General features: G+C 37.3%; 6 protein-coding genes across 6 annotated transcripts; 3 read left to right on the forward strand and 3 right to left on the reverse strand.

The window, feature by feature from the left end:
• Window positions 1–652: 652 nt before the first annotated feature.
• On the reverse strand, window positions 653–3,266 carry LOC6559918 (paired mesoderm homeobox protein 2B). Its single transcript, XM_001986995.2, has 3 exons — window positions 2,987–3,266; window positions 975–1,168; window positions 653–847 (listed from the first exon to the last, which is right to left on the reverse strand). Exons 1-3 carry the CDS (start codon window positions 3,264–3,266, stop codon window positions 662–664), a joined length of 660 nt encoding a protein of 219 aa, XP_001987031.1. The 3' UTR covers window positions 653–661.
• A 1,713-nt stretch (window positions 3,267–4,979) lies between these two features.
• Window positions 4,980–6,820, forward strand: LOC6559919 (regulator of nonsense transcripts 3B). The gene is made up of 3 exons (XM_001986996.2): window positions 4,980–5,129; window positions 5,182–6,426; window positions 6,489–6,820. The coding sequence occupies exons 1-3, from the start codon at window positions 5,067–5,069 to the stop codon at window positions 6,729–6,731; spliced, it is 1,551 nt and encodes a 516-aa protein (XP_001987032.1). The 5' UTR covers window positions 4,980–5,066; the 3' UTR covers window positions 6,732–6,820.
• Window positions 6,752–9,386, reverse strand: LOC6559920 (DNA ligase 1). The gene is made up of 7 exons (XM_001986997.2): window positions 9,355–9,386; window positions 9,227–9,280; window positions 8,917–9,171; window positions 8,219–8,854; window positions 7,513–8,138; window positions 7,211–7,456; window positions 6,752–7,149 (listed from the first exon to the last, which is right to left on the reverse strand). Exons 1-7 carry the CDS (start codon window positions 9,369–9,371, stop codon window positions 6,782–6,784), a joined length of 2,202 nt encoding a protein of 733 aa, XP_001987033.2. The 5' UTR covers window positions 9,372–9,386; the 3' UTR covers window positions 6,752–6,781.
• A 624-nt stretch (window positions 9,387–10,010) lies between these two features.
• Window positions 10,011–11,422, forward strand: LOC6559921 (mRNA-decapping enzyme 1B). The gene has a single exon (XM_001986998.2). It carries the CDS (start codon window positions 10,067–10,069, stop codon window positions 11,189–11,191), a length of 1,125 nt encoding a protein of 374 aa, XP_001987034.1. The 5' UTR covers window positions 10,011–10,066; the 3' UTR covers window positions 11,192–11,422.
• A 1,282-nt stretch (window positions 11,423–12,704) lies between these two features.
• Window positions 12,705–13,930, reverse strand: LOC6560254 (protein-L-histidine N-pros-methyltransferase). The gene is made up of 3 exons (XM_001986999.2): window positions 13,715–13,930; window positions 13,366–13,656; window positions 12,705–13,307 (listed from the first exon to the last, which is right to left on the reverse strand). The coding sequence occupies exons 1-3, from the start codon at window positions 13,805–13,807 to the stop codon at window positions 12,756–12,758; spliced, it is 936 nt and encodes a 311-aa protein (XP_001987035.1). The 5' UTR covers window positions 13,808–13,930; the 3' UTR covers window positions 12,705–12,755.
• A 696-nt stretch (window positions 13,931–14,626) lies between these two features.
• LOC6560255 (histone-lysine N-methyltransferase 2C) lies at window positions 14,627–19,816 on the forward strand. The gene is made up of 10 exons (XM_001987000.2): window positions 14,627–15,259; window positions 15,331–15,453; window positions 15,516–15,685; window positions 15,755–15,945; window positions 16,009–17,915; window positions 18,045–18,109; window positions 18,169–18,245; window positions 18,342–18,592; window positions 18,656–18,964; window positions 19,101–19,816. Exons 1-10 carry the CDS (start codon window positions 14,635–14,637, stop codon window positions 19,766–19,768), a joined length of 4,386 nt encoding a protein of 1,461 aa, XP_001987036.1. The 5' UTR covers window positions 14,627–14,634; the 3' UTR covers window positions 19,769–19,816.
• Window positions 19,817–19,836: the final 20 nt, after the last annotated feature.

Genomic DNA, 19,836 nt, shown 5'->3' on the forward strand with positions numbered 1-19,836 from the left:
GGGTTCTAAGAATTGGCTAGACAGTAAACTTGAACACTCGCTAAAATCAAGATTTTAAATTATCAATACGGAGCAGCTGCTCAGAACTAGTCCAGATTGCCATTTATCGGACAGATTTATCATTTTTCAATTTGAGATAGTCAGAAAACATAAATACAATTAACCAGATACGTTTTTATATGGTTAAAAAGAATTTGAGTAAAATACGCAATTTAACCAAAATTTATAAAATTGCCATTAAAACAAAAATAATTGCAAATGCTCAAATATTGTTAAAAAGGTTTTGGCGGGTCATCGATGATCTGAGCACAGATTCATGTGACTTAAATTACACAGTGGATGGCGAATTGTATATTTTTGATAGATAAATTATCAATAAAGTTTTATTTCAATCTCAATTCTCTAGAAAATAATTTCAAAATATGGCCTGTTTTCAATTGTTTTAATATATTTTGGTCCGTATTTTAAATTTATTCTGGTTGCATCTGTCTTATTTTTTTTAGTCGAATTTTGGCAACATTAAGCTGGTATCCCTATAATTGTTGATCTCATCTTTTTTATTTCTTTTTAAACTGAGAACTTATTCTTACCTTTTTATATCTGCAAACTCACATAAGCAAATTTTGTTGTATATTTCAGTACGAGTATGTATTTTTTCTTTCTATATTTTATCATAAAAACATTTTATTTGGCATGCATTTTGAGATCCGTTCAGTGGCACATCATACGATTGTGTGCCAGATATCGTATTCTGTCGGCTTTCCATTTTCGAGCACTTATCCTTCATTATATAGATGGCATGCCGTTCTTGTTTGCGAAATTTTGCTCTACGATTCTGGAACCAAACCTAGAAATAAATCGAAAGCGGAAAGAACTGTACAAATTTGTTTACTGATCAAATCTATCCTACTTAATACATGCAAATCTATAGAAATTATATTGTGATATAAATTCAGTATAGAAATAACATTTACCTGAACTCTCGCTTCTGTTAAATGTAATTTAGAAGCAATTTCTTCTCTTGTGTATATATCTGGATAATGCGTTTCCAAAAATATTTTTTCAAGTTCATTTAGTTGATTGGATGTGAAGGTTGTTCGTATTCGTCTTTGTTTCGATTTGTCGGTCAGACTTGAAGCTTCATCAGCATATGACTTAAGTTGAAAATCTATAATAAATTCAATAAGTTTTGCAATTAATCCATTTTTCTTTTACGTGGTTGACATATTTTCGATCAGCATTAATAGCCGAAATGATCTCGCCGTTTCAGATTGTCTGTTTGTCTAAAGAGTCAAGCCAATCTCAGAGACTATGAGATCCAGAGAATGTATTTATTTGATATCTCAGAGAGAGAGATAAAAAATAAGATACGAAAAACGAAGTAAGAGATTTGCTGGGTAGTTGATTATGTGTGTATGAGGATAATTGAAAGGGAACAAAATTTCTAGTAGATCTACTAAGAACACAGAACCTAAGAGTACTTCATAGAAAAGAGAAGTGTTCTGTGGTTAACCCGTGACAGAAGATTAATAAGAAGAAGCCTTCTGGACCACGATACTGCAGACTGGGATACCAGTTAAAGGGATGAGAAGAGAAGATAAGAGAAAAGCAAATTCCACTCAATGTCATAAGTACACATTTAGATCAATTAAGATACAACTGGTTCGTCAAGATCCCATGCGGAGTTAAAATCATCCTGTAGACGAGTGAGGAGGATCGGTGTACTGTAAAATGAGTTTCACATCGTCACCTTAATTGAAAATACGTGAATGTGATAGGATTGACAGAAAGTCTTTAAAGAAAAAGGATAAGAAATACAGTTGCACAAACGTGAACCGTGGTCAAGGGACCTAAATCCAAATAGTTTAGAGAGAAGCTTGTAACTCAATTGAATGGCTTACTATCATTTACAAGGAAGATAAATTCAAGCATATTAATAGAAGTATGTAGATTTTTCATGAAACCATGTTAAGCAGGAGAAACAACCGATTTACCGATTTTTAGATGTTGTAAAGTTGAATTATGGATTTTTTCCAAAGAGCTTTGGAATATCAGATAACGTGACAATAATAATTTGATATGTCAGACTTACCACCTTTTTTGTGGAGGATAATGAAAATGATTCCTTCCCAAATAAATGCGAACAATATGGTAAAAGTTTTGATAATTGATGTGGGAGGGAATTATAGCACTCCTTATCCACATAATGATATATAGAAATTTGTGGGAGGAGAGTATGAGGTTAGATGTTAAAAATATTATAAGGGATCAGACAGGGTAGCGAGGGGGTACAAGTGAAAAAGATCAGAGCATTCAACATCATTGCTTTTGTAAATCCCCAAGTGAAAAGGAAGAAAGACATGATGAAATAATTAATTAATGTTCCGAGTAAAACTGAGTTTTCCGAGTTTAGGCAAGTAAAGCTTAACTTGCCTATAGACAAGTCAATACTAGAACCAGGCTTCCTAAACTTTTAGAAATATTTTAATACAAGAGAGTCGTGTCAATAGTAAGATACGGTGGAATCTAACCAAATTTCTGAAAAGCCGATTATGCTATAATTAAAAGAACTACTATTTATTTTGAAACTTAAATCTGGTATTGAATCAATGGACAGGATTAGCTCAGGGCATTGATGTAGATGGTAGATGTTTGTAAAACAGAGTTAGAAATTGCAAGATTGAAACGATTTGGTTTGAACTCATGATCAATTATATGAGGAGCAGAAAATTTCGGATAACAAATTGCCACAAGAGAACAGTGAAGAACACTTGTCTTAAAAGTAAATAACAAAGGGCCTACGAACTACGAGTCGCGGGTAACTGTAGTAAACTCTAATAGAGTAGATATGATTATTGAAGGACACGATTTATTTCAAAATGTTCGATATCAGTTGAAAGTTTAGTAAGACATAAAACTCCGCCACAAATTGATATATTCAATTTCACCACTGTTCCCACTTTTGGTTTTAAAATGATGGACTTACCGGAATTGAAAGGCGTAATATTATGTGCACCGGGATAAAACTCAGCAACATTTGTAATTTTGGAGAATAGTATATTGGACTCTTGGCTAAAGGAATTTCTAATCACGTTCTCATTGGCCCGCAGCTTATAATTCGAATCGATTATTAAATTATAATGGCTCATGTGATTCGCCACCGATCCGAATCCGGTACTTGCATTCGTATTGTTGATCAGTTGTGAATTGGAATTGTACAGACAATCTTTATCATAGCTTGTTTTGTTTAAAAATGAAAATTCCATTGCATATAAACCGAACAGTCGCACAAGCAAAATCGCCCGACACTTAATCAATATATATATATATAGAATACTTTAATTTGGCAATAAATCACATTATAATAAAATAAATTAAATTGGCAGCCCACTCAGGAAATACAATTTGTAACTATGCTTAAATAAATAGGTTTCAGTTACGATTGTCTTAACATCAAACATCCTTTGTATAAAAAAACCATATTTCCCTTTCACACAGCGAAAGAGAGAAAAACTGCCGCTTAACGTATTTGGAGGCGGCGCCTAAAAACTGACTATATTTTTGGGGGTGGAAATGTTTCACTTTATGCCATACACGTGCCAAAAAGTATACCATGCAATGCTCACATTAAGTAATTGCTATGATTCTATAATTATATTGACAATTAAGTTAACTTAATCAAATTAAGTCGACTGTTGTCATTTAAATACACTTTATTTAATTCTGAAAACTTACGCAACTCAGTATATAATATATTACCGAATAGCTCCAAATAATCCACATATTCTTTCAGTGTACCCATTCAAATATTGTGTACTTTGGTATAATAATTTCAACTTTAATTAACATTCTCATTTAAATGTTAAAATGCAATCCTTTTATAAATAGTTCTTACTATTAGTAAGAATTCTAACAGAGAAAACAAGTAAAGTGCTTTATTGAGACACAATCGACTGTGAAATACTCTGTTCCCATTGTAGCAACAGTAAAACAGGTGAACAATATTCTTCTTGAATAATAAAAGTCGAATTATTATATTTAAATTAATTTGTTTATATTTTGACTTTTAAGTCCCTCGATTTGAAAACGTCGAAAAGCTAGTTAAGATGACAGACACCGTCAGAAAGACATTTAACAAAACCAATATACTCTTTTTCTCTTTTGGGATCAGTGTAGAGAATGTAAAAATTGCTAGTCCAATGAATTATTAATTACAATGATATATTTATTAACCGGCTTTACACGGGCCAGCTATTTTTAATTGAAATTTTACAGTTAGGACATTTCACACATTTTCCGCTTCTGGAAATATTATTTAAATTATGAATTTTCCAGAACTCGTATGCAATTTCAAAAGCCTCTAGAGTCTGTATATAAATGTGGAATAGGTCAAAACTTTCCACATTAAAAAAATACCTTTTTGATCTTGGTTTTACACTATCAAAACATTTCATTTAAGCCCCGAAATATTTAATATAGCCTAATTATGATCGAGATCCACAATAAAATTCAACTCTAATGTATACAGATTATTTTTAGATCAGAATAATAATTAGAAAATATTATTTTTATGCTTGTTATGTATAATTAAATGTATCTTAATCAACAATATTAAAGAAATATCTAGAAGTCATAGTGACTGGACCCATTAACACATTTAAATGTGATAAAATTGAGAAATAGGCTTTGACACATTGTACAGAACAGTACAATGCGTGAAAAATTACAACATAAAATTTCCTTTTAACATTCATTTTTAATTTATATTGTTGCGCAATCATTTCATAATCAATTCACAGCTCTGACTGATGCTGGTGTTTCCAGGGTGAACAGCGTTTCACATCATTGAAAAAATCCCAACCGTTCCGCTGTGTGATGAACCCATTCTTATTATTTTTTCGCTAATTTACGTGCTCTAGTCACCCTGTTCCCTTTGCCACCTTTCACCGCTATCGTATCTTCGATGTTCCGATATTTTTAATCGAATTGTTGTAATGTTTTGAAGTTCAACTTGTGGGTGACGTACGGACAACACATCTATTAACGAAAAACAAATTCATTTTATTATGGAGAAACAACGAGTTAATAAACGTAGAGAGAGGAGGGAGAAGTCTAGTCAGGCCATCAAAGTACGCACCGTTTAATATATACAGTATACATTATTTAATTGCTGTCTTTTAGATTGTGATTCGGCATTTGCCGCCGACAATGACTGAAGAGGAATTCTTGCAACAAGTGGAGCCATTGCCAGAAAACGATGCCTACTATTATTGCCAGGCAGACTGGTCGCTCGGACAGGAGGCAACATGCCGGGCTTACATTGACATGTCCATGAAAGATATGTCGGAAGTTCTACAGTTTCGCGATCGATTCGATGGCTACGTGTTTGTCGATGCGAGGGGCGTGGAATACATCGCCATTGTGGAATATGCACCGTTTCAGTGCTTTCTGAAGAACAAAGGACGCAGTCAGGACTACAAAATGAATACCATCGAAAAAGAACCGCATTATCAAGAGTATCTCCAGAGAATGGCCGACGAGCGCGAGGAGGCGAGTCGATTATGTGATACGAAGATCGATTTCACATTCGACCAGAAGTCTGATGAGAAGGTTAAATCGACACCGCTGCTTCAGTATTTGGCTAACAAGAAGGAAAAACGGCGCGAAGAAGCGCGCAAGCGAAACGAAGAGAAGAAAAAGAGCCGGGAAGAGCAAAAGCAGCAAAGAGCATTCGAATTACCAGAAGCTGGCAAACAGAAAGACGCTCTTGGTGATAACAATAAGAAATCTGTAAATTCCAATAATCCAAAAAAGGGATTTGGACATGGAGGAGGTCAGGGTCAAGGACAAGGCCAAGCTCAAGAAGAGGCAACGGAAAATTCACGCTCGAAGCGACGCACGGAACGCAATCAGCGTCGTCGCGAAGAACACGAGCAACGAAAATTGGGCAGAGAACGTGATAATCGGGACAAGAATACAAATGATCGCCAGGAAAAAGTGACGGTTCAAAAGCGACCCTCAAATCAGCCAGCTAAAAGAGATCAACAGAAAAAAAACGAAGAATTTGTCATTTTAAAGAAAGAAGCCAAGCCAGTGGAAAATGCCGTTGCATCCAAAACAGAAACAGTTAAATCATTAGAGGCGGGCAGTAAACGAGAAACTGCAGAGACCTCTAAAAGACCAAAAGAAATCGTTAAATCGGAATCAATAGACGAAGATCCTTGTGTGCTGCCTAGTACAAATAAAGCGATTTCCTCAGTTATCTCAAACGAACAAGGTGCTAGTAAAGAACCAGCTGAGAATTATAAGAGATCGAAAGAAATCCCTAAGTCAGGATCAGGACAAGAACATTCTATACAGCCAAATACGAGTAGCAGTAAAGCAAACAACTCACGTTTAGCTGAAGAGCGTCGTATAAGAAATAAGGTTTGATGTCTCATAGAATTAATCGTATCGCCTTTCAATATATAGCTTCTACTTGCTTACAGGATCGTCCATCAATTGCCATATATCAGCCCAAGGTTCGAATGCGAATGGACTCCGATGATACTTCACCAACAGACTGTAAAGATTCTGCGCCAACTTTCGAAAGAGATACGTTCTTCCAGGACAATAAGCCCACCAACAAGCGGTACAATAGACGCAACAGACAAAAGCCGCAGGACAATGCGGAGCAGGCGCGCGGCGTTGTATCAAAGCCATCGGAAAGCAGCACAAGTTCGGCGCAGTAAATAATCGAGTTAACTTGTAATTTTAGTTTCTGGCAAGCAATTGCTCTTTATTAATAAAAATCGCTCTCAAGATCCATTGAGTTGCTAGATTTCTGATTATTTTTAACAACATCCTGTGAGCTATACATGTGGGCCACCTGATTTGCATCCGTTGCATTCTCTGGACTCTTGTCATCTCGGATGCGTATAAAACGGGGAAATCGCAGCGAAATACCACGTTCAGCATCCACAATTCCTATACCTGCTCGGTGAATGGGACTAAGCGATAGATCGGCGCATTTAACCTCCCAAACTTGACAGGGCTCAAACCAATCATCCGGCTCCAAGCTGGAATCGTATCTGAAATATGATTTGGCCTCGCTCAACTTGTTGGTGCTAAAGAACTCAGAGTGTTGTCGCAAATCTTCATCAGTGAAACCTAAAAAAGTAGTCATAAAGATAAAGTATGTGTAAGTTTAAATACATTTAAAACAGCTAACCAGTTCCAATTTTGCATATGGTTTGGTATTCCTCATTGTCTGTGTCATAACAGGCTAGCAGGAAGCCACCGTAGATTCCGGTACGTCGTCCTTTGCCCTTGTAGCCACCGATAACAACCAGATCCAGAGAATCACCCACATTTGACAAATAATCTTTTTTCAATTTCAGCCAATTTCTTGATCTTTTTGCAATTTCATATGTGGCCTCCTCATCCAATGTTTTCACCATTAGACCCTCACAGTTGCCTGAAAATGATCCGAGACGTTGCAGAATTTGACGGATTATTAGTGCATATTCTTACCTTTAATCGATTCCTCTAAAAATTGCTGCACTTCATCCATATCATTTGTGTTGAGGGCAGTGGCGAATTTCCATTCACCTTCGACTTCTTGGAAATGTTCAAATAGTATCTTTCGACGCTCAGAAAGTGGCTGTGTGACTAGGGACTTTCCATTGATGTACAAAAGATCAAATATGTACACACAAACTTGAACTTTTATATCATCGATATCAACGTTTTTCCTTTTACGTGTACTAAGAATTTGGAATGGTAGAATTTGCTTGCGTTCTATATCCCAGGCGACAATCTCACTATCGAGGATATACGACTTCACCTCAGTTTTAAGGATAGGCTTGCTTCTTGCAATGAGATCCGGATATTTGGGTGTATTATTCTCCGAGTTCCTTGAGAAAATGCTTATCTCGCCCTGCTCATTCAAATGAATTTGAGCCCTCTCGCCATCATACTTCCATTCGCAAGTTATATGCATTCCACTAAAACGTTCCAGGACCTCGTGGACACCTTTTGTTGGCTGCGCCAGCATGGGTCTAAGAGGCATGCCAGGATGCATGGGACAACGCTCTTGCAGCTCCTCAATGTCATATTTTAATATTGCTGGTATAATGATGTCATAATTGGGACATTGACTGGAGGCATAAATGTTAGATGTCATGAGTACATGAGAGAATATATTTAATAACATAAGTTGTCCCACCTTAGCACTTACCAGAAAGTTGTTTTTAAAATCAGCGTAGTCTCTGCAATTTCATCTTTATAAATTTCGGCCACTTTGTCGATACGTTTGCAATCGTTGATGTGAAGTTTTTTAACAAGAGCAATGGCCAAGGCAGTTAAAAGGCTCTGCTCGGCAATGCCTATACGCAATTTGCCAATTAGCGAGCGAATAAAGAAACGTGCTTCCGACAGGCGACAGGCAACAAAGATATCATAAACCAAAGTAATCTTCGACTGCCCTGAAATGTTTGCAATCTCCTTGAGTTTGGCGAAAACAGCGCGCACATTCAATGGCTTTGGGCGAAACATCATGCGTTGCGAGACGCGCGATTGCTCCGCGACAATTCCAAGATCGCCAATTAACTGTGTCTGAGATTTAATGTGCGCCAAATTGCGACCAGTTGCTTTGCAAATTGCCTTCATCAGCGTTGTTTCGGCAACGCCAAGTTCGAGTCCTTCGTAGGCGGGGGCCAACTGATTAATGCTGAGATAGACACACGGCACCAGATCTTCTGGACTGACCATCATTACCGAGCAAAAAAAATTGCTCAATATATCAATCATTTTCAATCGGCCTTTCGTCTCCTCAATCACTTGAAATGTTCGGGCCAGCGCCAAATAAGGAGTTCTTTAAAAACGAATAATTGTTACGACAGTCCTAACTTATACAATTATATTTCTGATACGTACACGCCTTCGGCTCGCCAGTATGCATGATTAATGGGATGATATAATTCCAATGACGGATTGTATATATCAGTTCCCTCGCTCTCATTCGAGTCTGAAGTTAAGCTAATAATTTTCTGCTTGCTGGGCAGCGGTTCCATGGGCTCATCCATGGTTTTTGTATTCAACGATGGTCGCTTATTTTCTTCTTCCGGTTCTTTTTTAACCACTTCGGGTTTTTCACATTTAGGCAATTTATCCTCTGCACCTTTGCCATCTCTTTTGTAAAAAGGGAACTTTAATAAAAGAAAATGTGCCAGAGTAAATAACTTACTTTGTGTTTTTAGGTATCGAGTCGCCTGGCTCAGCTTTTGGTTTAAAAAATGAGCTATATCAATAAAAAATTAAAGAAAATGCGTTAAAGTTAAATGTATAAATTATTTGATATATTCTTATAATTACGTTATCGACTTCTGCATGACTGAAATGCAATCACAAATATTTATTTTGCCAAAAATGCATCTTCCCGCCTTTTTCTGTGCAAATATCGATAATTTTGTTAGCAATTTGTATTGATGTCAGTGTTGCCAATTTGGCTTTTTTGCATCACATTTAACGATTTTAATGCTGTAAACAAAAATATAGATAGTTAAACTTGATATTATATATATATATATTCCTTTCCAAATATACAATTTTGTATTTGTCTTCTGTCACGAATTTGTTTATGCATAAGATACTTACATTTTTGTGTTGTGATTCAGTTATTAATTAATTTTTTCTGTACATATTCGCACAAAACTTATGTTTATTGTAAGGCGGAGAGCACTGCTAATTTTAATCCTAACTACTTAGTAATCTACATTGCACGTCAGAATTTAAATCCCTTTTAACTTTGTTTACAATTTTATTTGTCAACAACAAAGACATCTGTTTCGCGGAAGCTGGTAGTGGTGAAGGGAAAATTGGATAGCTTCTGTTTAGGCAAAATAAATATAAGATGCTTTATGCAAATATGCAGTCATCTTTCCAACAGTTATCCGATGGTTCGTTCATACGCCCTTCAGTGCTTTATGTTACTTGAGATTAATCGACTGTTGCCCATCTCTAACATTTGTAAGGGGCTTGTTGAATCTTTGAATAAATACAATAATAGTTTAAGAAAAAGTTTACCATGGCCGACGAAAGCATAACTCGAATGAATTTGTCAGCCATCAAGAAAATAGATCCATACGCAAAGGAAATTGTGGACTCTTCATCACACGTTGCATTTTACACGTTTAATTCGGAACAAAATGAATGGGAAAAAACGGATGTGGAAGGCGCTTTCTTTATTTACCATCGAAACGCCGAGCCATATCACAGCATATTCATTAACAATCGACTCAATACGACCTCGTTTGTGGAGCCAATAACCGGCAGTCTGGAATTACAATCGCAGCCCCCATTTCTGCTCTATCGCAACGAACGTTCGCGCATTCGCGGCTTCTGGTTCTACAATAGTGAGGAATGCGATCGTATTAGCAGCCTGGTCAATGGGTTATTGCAGAACAAGGCGATTAATGGACAGCAACCCCACACCCTGCTGCCCTTCTCAAAGCCGAGCAATCTAAGTATATACAACATGCTCAGCCAGGCGCAAAAGGAATACAATGCCCAGGCGAATTGTCAGCCGCAATCTGGAGTGACAGCCGCCGCTTTAAATCAATCCGAAAACGTGACTTCCCATAATGTGCTTAAGTTCTTTGAGTCGGCCAAGCAGGCAACGGTCGAGGCACATTTGAATCGACCGACGCCACTGTCCGTGGATGAGTTGGAGAAACAGCAGCGCTCGGTGACGCCCAATGAGGCGCCTCCAATCAATAACCAATCCACTAATCGAGATGGCGACTGTCCACTGTCACCATTCCTGAAAGCATCAACATCGTCATCGTCTCGGCATCCGGATAAACCCATTTCACTCTTAACCGAAATGAAGTTTGAGCAGCATGTTGACGAATCGCCTTCGGCATCAGCTTTGTTCGCAAGCGACGAAGCCGAACAGTGTCTTAGAAGATTGTTGGTTGGTAATCGACCGGAGGCGAGACCGGCGCTTATGCCGCCCACAATGTTTGATGTGGTCCCGAAAGTCAAACAGGAATCGGTATCGGAATCGGAGAAACCACTTAATTGTGCCCAATTTGTGCAGGCCTTCACTTACCTGATTAAAAACGATAAGGAATTTGTTAACAAGTTGCATAAAGCCTATATCAATGGCTGCACTGATTCGTTGATTGACTCAAATATGACATATCAATAAATTACACAAATACATCTATTTTGTCGAACAATAGTAAAAAAAAAACCCGTCTCTTTCTAATTAAAATTAAATCCAAGTGTCAGTAGCTAGGAAAGCGGCAAATTATAGAACCTTTATCGATTATTCTTTTAGTTATGAAATAGTTCGTACAAAAGTAAATATGCTTCTAATTTAAGAAGTTGATCATTTATATTCCATCTTATCTTATCATCGATAATCTGCAACATCATTTTCGGATGACTAATAAAAACAATGACAAACTAAACAAATAATAACGGCTATCTTAGGCACGCTGAAAATTACATACCCTTTTTAAGAAATATTAAAATATTGATTAAACATTAAAACAAATTTTGTTGGTTTTAAGCAGATAATTTTCTTATAGTTTTGTTCTATGTTCTGGCAGTGAACTTAATATTCCACATTGTGTAGTTAAACTGTATCAGAAATAGTGACTTATATGTCACCGCCTACTTTGATTACAGCTAAGAAATATAATAATTCGCACTTCAAACAGAAATTTAGATGCCAACAGATTAACTCCGGTCTACGAGGGTATCTAATACTCGGTGTGCTTAAGATAGTCCTTCTTTCTTGATGGAGATAAACTTACACATATGCATGTTTTAAAACTTATAATTCGACCGATTGTTCCTAAGGTAGCTATATGAACGATCTACTCGTCTGTGACCTATCTACTGCCTTTAGCAAATAGAGGGAAATATATCAAGTTTTATCAAGACTGCTTTGAAGCTGTTGGATTTCTGCTCATCTAAGACCAAAAAATTGGGAATTGTCTCTTTCAATAAGTTGCAAGCTTAAAAACAAAATGAAAAATCCCTCTGCATACTTCTGGGCTGAATCAAATGTCCTGCCTAGCAAAAACCTATATTTCTTCAGTATTTAAACTCTAAGAATTAAAGCATATTTTTTGGGTACGCATCAAAAAACAATAGTTTGCGAAAACAAAGTTAATTAAGCATACTTTCAGGGTATAACCAAAGGCTTGAACAATTGCATTTCAGAAAATTGGCTCTCAAATCCTTACAGATTACCGAAGTACATGGTTCATTAAAATCGCATATAGCAAGTCTATCGAAATACATTTGAGGATTAGAGGGGTAATCTCAGAACCTTAAACACTTAAATATTACACTCGCGGGCAGTAATATTTGGCGAACCGTTTTTCTTGGTTTAAGTTGGCCTTAGATTTGCAGATTTGTGAAGGAATTTGTGGTTTAGGATCACAAGCTCCAATGTGATCTGTTAGAACCAAAGAATTGCAAAAATGTATCGGGTATTTATTTATTTATATATCGGAGGGCGAAAGCTGCTAGGCCCATATAGACGTGCTTTAGTTAGACTCTTTTGGTACATGAATATGGCTGAGATATAACGTTTTAAAAGAGTAATTCTATCTTGACTTTTTGATCGGTAAAGTTCCTGCAGATTTCTAAAGAGCATAGTGCGCTAAAATCGGAATTGCAAACACGCTTTAAGATTATACAAATTATATTAGGAAGTTTATTATACATAATACATAATATAATATACATACATATACTTAAGTAGTCGTTTTGGAAAGTACAACAATAATATCGATCAGCCAATAGAATGATTGTCGAAGATCACCTTCGCATAAATAAGGTGCCTTTGTCCAGGATTCGACACGAAAGCCGCAGTTCTCGAGTAATTCCAAAAACATTGTTGCTTCCTCCTCGAAGGATGTGCCGCGACCATTTCGCTTGTTGGGATTGTCCATTAGTGGCCTCAATGGTAAATGCGATGTATTCGTCTCCACATAGTGCATGTAGGGAAGCACCAATGCAATTACAGCTCGTCCATGTGGAGCCAAGGCGGTATGTATATCCTCCAACAGTTTGAAAGAGTCAAAACATCGATCCAGAACATTAAGACATGAAATTAGTTCAACATTCTGCAGCTCTTGTATTTCGGTAACTACATTAAAATTCAATTTCTTTAGCCTCTCGCGCATTGTCCAACTAGCCTCGGTGGCAAAGACCTGCAAAACTGCATTTCCACTTAGTTCCGTGACACTGTTTGCCACACGCAGCGAGACCTCACCGTCACCCGCGCCAATGTCCAGCAACGTAATCTAAAAAAACATTACGATTATGAATTGATGATGATATAATCTAGATAATAAAGCATACTGTTTGAGGTAAAGATCTCGCTACAAAACCGCCTGCCTCCAGCAGCTTATAGAATTGATCCTCAGATAGAATGAACATGGAGCCGCGTTTTAGCAGGCCATTGATATCCGTCTGTGTCATAAAAAACTGTAGAACAGACCTGGCGAGCGCATGCCACAAGTGCAACCAAATATTTGAAGATAACATTTTTGCACGCTCCAGCCATTTTATTGTTATTGTGTCTGGCTGCTTGAGGGCAACGAATTTCGACTGAAATCTTTCCGGCAGTTCGCTGCAGTTCAATGAATACCACTGTAAGCATTCATAATGTAAATAAGAAATGCATATTTTGAGTTAGCAATATATTCACCTGTTGTGTGTCTATATTCTCCAGAAAATTGTCATTATGGAATTTGGCATAGATAACACGTGCCAACGTGCCCCTGGGTCGATAAACGGCCATTGTTAACTATTTAATTATTTCCATTCACATTCCCATATCACAACGAGCACAACGTTTTCAATTCACATTTACATACCCTCAAAACAAATAACTGACAATTAATTTTTATAACAAACAAGATAACATGTATGCAAGTGAGCGAGTGTGCGTTCAATATACGATAACGATAGGTTTGCAAGTTAGCGTCCCATTGTAGCCACCGATAAATTGTTTAATCAACTTTAATTATTTAACATAACAATATGTAAATGTGTATTGTGGCTAATACAAATCTTAAATTAAGACTTCCAATCGAATGCCAGACTTTAATTGTATTAGTTTGTCTAAAATTTGGTTATAATTTGCTTAATGGTGTTTCTCTCTTGATACCATGAACCCATTACTTGTTTACCATGTGCAGTTAAAATTAATTTTGTTTTGCGATAACAATAAAATCCACAACTTAATAGCACAAAACCGGTTGAAACATTTTTATATTTTCATCAACTAGGCCTTACTATATTGTAGACTCGAAAACTTATTTTCATATTAAACAAACTGCTATCAAAAATGTAACTGTACTTAAAACTTATATATTTTTTATGTATACAGTATGTTATTGCTCAAAGTTAACATAAAGTGTACTCCGATGGAGTAGATAAAGTACATCCTATGTCTGATCTTTTGATTTTAATCTTGTTAAATTTAATTGTACTTTTTTTTCGAGTGTAAAATATTAATCGATAGATGCATACAAATATCTTTTTATTTCGATAACCGATAGATCAATGTTTTTTTGCATCACTAGTTTGTATCTGTGAAATTTTTTATATGATTACAATTATACTATGAGCTTCAACATGTTGGGGAATATGGAAGATAAAGCTGCTTTAACCAGCCTCGATGATCTTCCATACTTTCCCGAAAAGTATACCGGAAAAGTTTGTTGTCTCTGTAACCTGGGAGAGCGCAGTGCTCTCGGTCAAGGAACCATGTTTCAACTAAAAGTGCCTTCTGATTTCAAAGAGAAGAATTCCGCAACTCAACCAAGTGATGCAGATAAGGAAAAAGTTGATTCATTGCGTAGAATCAAGTGCGGATTAAAAACTGTCAGCAGAGCAATAAGCAACACCGAGAGCACCTATGAATTGGATAAAATCGGCTACACAGATGTACTAAATACTTCGTCATTCCTCGATGATAACTTTGTTTATGTGCATCGAATGTGTGTAATGTGGTCCCTGCGCAAGGTGGAAGTCAAGGAGGGGGATGTAACTCAGTTCTTAACGAAATTAGCCGATTATTTGGAGCAGAAGTGCAGTTTCTGTGATCAGTATGGAGCGTCAATTAACTGCAAAATGAATTGCCGACAAATGCATCATTTTCCCTGCGCCGCTGCTGCCGGTTGCTTCCTGATCTTGGAGAGCTTCACCGTATTCTGTACGGAACACTTAAGTCAAGTTCCGTTGATCTGTATGTATCCATTGGCGGTGCGATAATGTTTTAAATTATATATTATATATCACTCTTTTGTTTAATTTTAGGCAGTGATAACAATGTGGAGTGTTTAACTTGCTCATCATTGGGGGATTTATCCAAATTGATCATGTGCTGTTCATGTGGAGATCATTTTCATTCCACTTGCATTGGCTTAGCCAATTTACCGGGTATGATGGTGTCGGATGGCGGTGCGTTTTAGAATTTATAATAAAGATTTTATTTTTGCTAGATACTCGTTCTGGCTGGAGCTGTGCACGGTGTACGAAATGCCAGATTTGTCGACAACAGGAAGCCAATGATATAAAATTTGTCAAATGTGAACAATGTCAAAAGATCTATCATGCCAATTGTCTAAGGCCGGTAATATCTTCGATTCCCAAATATGGTTGGAAATGTAATGTAAGTCTTATCATTTCGATAACATCATCTGCTTGCCTTACTAATTCAATAAACATCTAAAATTTAAAGCGATGTCGCGTTTGCACAGATTGTGGCTCCAGAACCCCTGGTGGTGGGAGCTCATCTCGATGGCACAGTCACTATACGATTTGTGACTCGTGCTATCAGCAAAGAAACAAGGGATTTTCATGTCCAATTTGCCAGAAGGCATATAGAGCAGCGGCCTACAAGGAAATGGTCAAATGTAGTTGGTGTCATAAGTAAGTAAAAGTCATACAGATAATCAATGATATTTCTTCTAAAATTAAACAAACATTTGTTAGGTTTGTGCACAGCACTTGCGATGAGGAGGCCGATTTGACTGCCTATCACAAAAGAAAAGAATATAATCCCGACTATGATTATGTTTGTCCCGTCTGCAAAGTGGGAAGTAACATCAAAATTGAGCCGCTTGAGCGTTCCATCGCAGATCCGCAAGCCTCAGAGCATTTTAGTATCAGAGATGTCGAAGTTGATCCATTAAATGGAAAATCTTGTGTAGAGCTCAACAGTGAAGATCCCCTAAAGTTGCCTACGACAAAAAAGAAAATTTGTTTGCCCAGCATTCGTGGCAAAGGTGGCAAGTTTGTGCTACATCGCTTGGGATCAATGTCACAGATTGGAAAAAAGCGCAACAATCGTGGAAAAGGACGACAGCTTGTCCTGCATGGCGGCACAAGTGATCGTTACATGAGCCGAAATCATGATACGGACAACTCCAGCGACAAGAGGCTGTTGTTGTGTTCGGAACGCGACAAATTTATAACATCGCAGGATATATGTGTAATGTGCGGCTCCGTAGGAGTTGAAGGCGATGCCGAATTAATTACTTGTGCTCAATGCGCACAATGCTATCATCCGTATTGTGCGAGTGTTAAACACTCGAGGGGCATCCTGCAAAAGGGCTGGCGCTGTTTGGACTGCACCGTCTGTGAGGGATGTGGCAAGAAGAATGACGAGGCACGTTTACTTCTGTGCGATGAATGCGATATTTCCTATCACATCTACTGTGTGAATCCGCCTCTCGAACAGGTGCCACGCGGCAATTGGAAATGTTCATTTTGCACCATTTGCCAGAAATGCGGTCGTAATCCCACTGAGAAGATTAATCACAGTGATTCAAACTCTCCAGAATGTCCACCATGCGCCAGCCAAAATAGTTGCTCCATTTGCTCAAAAGGCTATAGCGATGGAGAGATGATTATACAATGTGAACAATGCGAACAATGGCTGCATTTTCTATGCGACTCCATAAACTCGCAACACACCATGGATTATTACGATCATAATATGTACAAGTGCATCAAATGTCGGTCCACAGGGAAGACCCCTATGCCAATGAGTTCAACTACTTTAAATGAGAATTCTGCACTTGCAAAGATTCCCACACCTGATCAGGGCCACGACGGCAAGGCAGTTGGTCAAAATATGCGCTTGACAAACGAGCTGTTGGAGAGCAATGAGGCCATTCACTGGATCGATGGTGTGTGCTTAAGTGAAAATGGTTTGAATATGATTAAGTCATTGTCAACGGAGATCAAACGTAAGCGGAAAATGCGCCAGCCGATTGGCAATTCGAATAAGGATGCACCAAACGAAACGGGTGTCTCCGATGATATACAAAGCGATAAATATAAAGACGGCATGATTTGGGATCGGACGGAAGCTGCTTTACCAGAGGGATTTACTATTTCCACGAATGATGATGGTGTTCATATTCTGCGCAAGAAGCGACAGCGCAATTTACAAAAATTGGGCATCGGTGGATTTTCAGTGCGAAATCGTGCTATTAAAAAAGACAATGAGGATGCTGCGGATCAACATGCAAATGCACTTGCATCCCAAGACAAGAAAAAGAAAATTATACGCAAAAAGCAGAAAAACAAACTCATCGAAGCCTATCCAGCATATTTACAAGAGGCCTTTTTTGGCAAACCCCTGTTGGAGTCGGGAGATCCAGTTGTCTACGATTCAGATACTTCAGATGAAATCGGCACGACAATGAAAATGTACTTTATTCACTCAAATGGTAAAAAATCTGACGATGAAGCTATCACTAAAAGTCCTGCCAAAACGCTTAAGAAACCAAAAGCGGAAAAAATTCTTACTGAAAATAAAAACATGTTTGGAGACCAATTTTCAACAGCGACTCAACAGAATAAAGATCCTGTATCTGCGGGCGTATTATTTGGTATGTGTTAATTCTACATATATATATATATATATATATATATTTTGAGAATATTATATATGTATATATATATTATATATGTATATGTATTATATATACATATATGATATTCTCAAAAATTATATTTAGATACATCTTTGACGGATATTACAAGGAATACGAGCGCAAATAGTATACTCTCTTTGGATCCCTTGGTATTTATGTGCTATTTCAATTTTAAATCTTTATAATAATTAACAATTGGTTTTAATAGGCGCCCAAGGGAATTACGGAAGTTGATGTTATAAATAAAACCGTTAATTTTATTGCAACAGCAGATAATATAAAGAGGTAAAACATATTTAATTGCCTGATTGTAGTAATATAAGCATAAATATTTAATTTATTCATTTATTTTCTTTGTTAATTTCTTTATTTTCATTTCAGTGAGCCGTTAGTTACAGTTAATATTAATAATTATGCGGTGCCTCCACAAGTAACACAAGAACCAAAGTTTCATAGCAAACTAACTCCTAAATCGACACAGCTGCAATATCAGGCAGAATCCCAAAATATTACGGGACAACAACTGCCATTACAAACTGAGAAGAGAGAAGATCCAAAGCCCAATGAACCCAGCATAGAATGCATAAATGCTGGCACCCAAAAGACGGCGGAAAAAATGCGAAAAGATGAGGGTAAATACAAATCATTACGGTGAAAAGCGAATGTGTATTAAGTTCAATACTTTTTTCTAAAAGATCTTGGTTTAATGGCCACAATCTCTGCTGTCTTGTATGCAAATACCGAGCATGCCAATCTCAAGGAGGTATATCCCAACTGGAATGACCGATGTAAGCAGATCCTCAAGGGTTGGCGCTCCTTGTGCAACGAGAAGAAGGCACCATTCTTACAAAAAGCGAAGGATAACCGGTCTGCATTGCGCCAAAGGCGTGAACAGTGCAAAGTTAGCCAGCCGACAAAACCGGAAAAGCAGGAAGATAATCGTACGTGGAAACAACAGCCCTGCAAACCAAAGGAAGAGCAATCAAATGTTTTTGGCAACTACAGTAAGTGCACGTCTAAATTGACCATATTACCACATTTGGATTTTTTGAAACTTAACAATTACCTACACCGAAAAGAAGATGTATTTGCTATGGCTGTCGCGTTGTATAAAAATTTACATTATTTCTTTTACAACAGATGGAATTTCGTACGACGCAAACTGTTATATTGGACCAGCCATGCACCATGGGAATTCACATCACCCGACTGCCATTTCTAATGCAAGTCTAATAGTGAAATCTGCAATACAACAAAGAACTACTACTACTACGATACATCCAGCGCCTTCATCATTAAAAATAGCTTCTTTAGAGAACCGAACGGAACATAATCCGACATTTGAACCGGAACCAGTTGGCGACAAAAAGCTAAGAAATCTATTGCAAAAAACCAATTCGGAAGCAGTCATTATGAATTCAAACTCTGAATTCTTTTTACCCAATGATGTTATGAGAATGAGTCTGATACAAAATACTGCCATAACTCAAAATAATCCAATGTTAAGTATGAGTGGGAATCCACAGCATACGGAACTTAGAAGTCTTGAACATGACGGAAAAAGTCAGCTTGATATGAAAATGACAGAGGCTCAGGAAGGGATATCATCCTCGGCCGTGGAATTAGAGAATGTTGGATTTGGAGATATATTGGGTGGATTCGGGGAAGGCGATGATGATGACTTACTTAAATCGTTAACATCCGAAATTGGCGATGATTTCAATATACTGGAGTATGCCGATCCAGAACTTGACGTCAATGTCCTCAACACATTAGACTTTGAAGAAAGCGAAAAGAACTCAGCTTGATTATGTATATTATTTTTAGGATTGACAATATTCATAATTATATTTTCACGGTTGTATTATGTATTTAA

The sequence above is a fragment of the Drosophila grimshawi genome, unplaced genomic scaffold, assembly GCF_018153295.1.
Source record: "Drosophila grimshawi isolate 15287-2541.00 unplaced genomic scaffold, ASM1815329v1 contig_1369, whole genome shotgun sequence".
Taxonomy (NCBI): Eukaryota; Metazoa; Arthropoda; class Insecta; order Diptera; family Drosophilidae; genus Drosophila; species Drosophila grimshawi.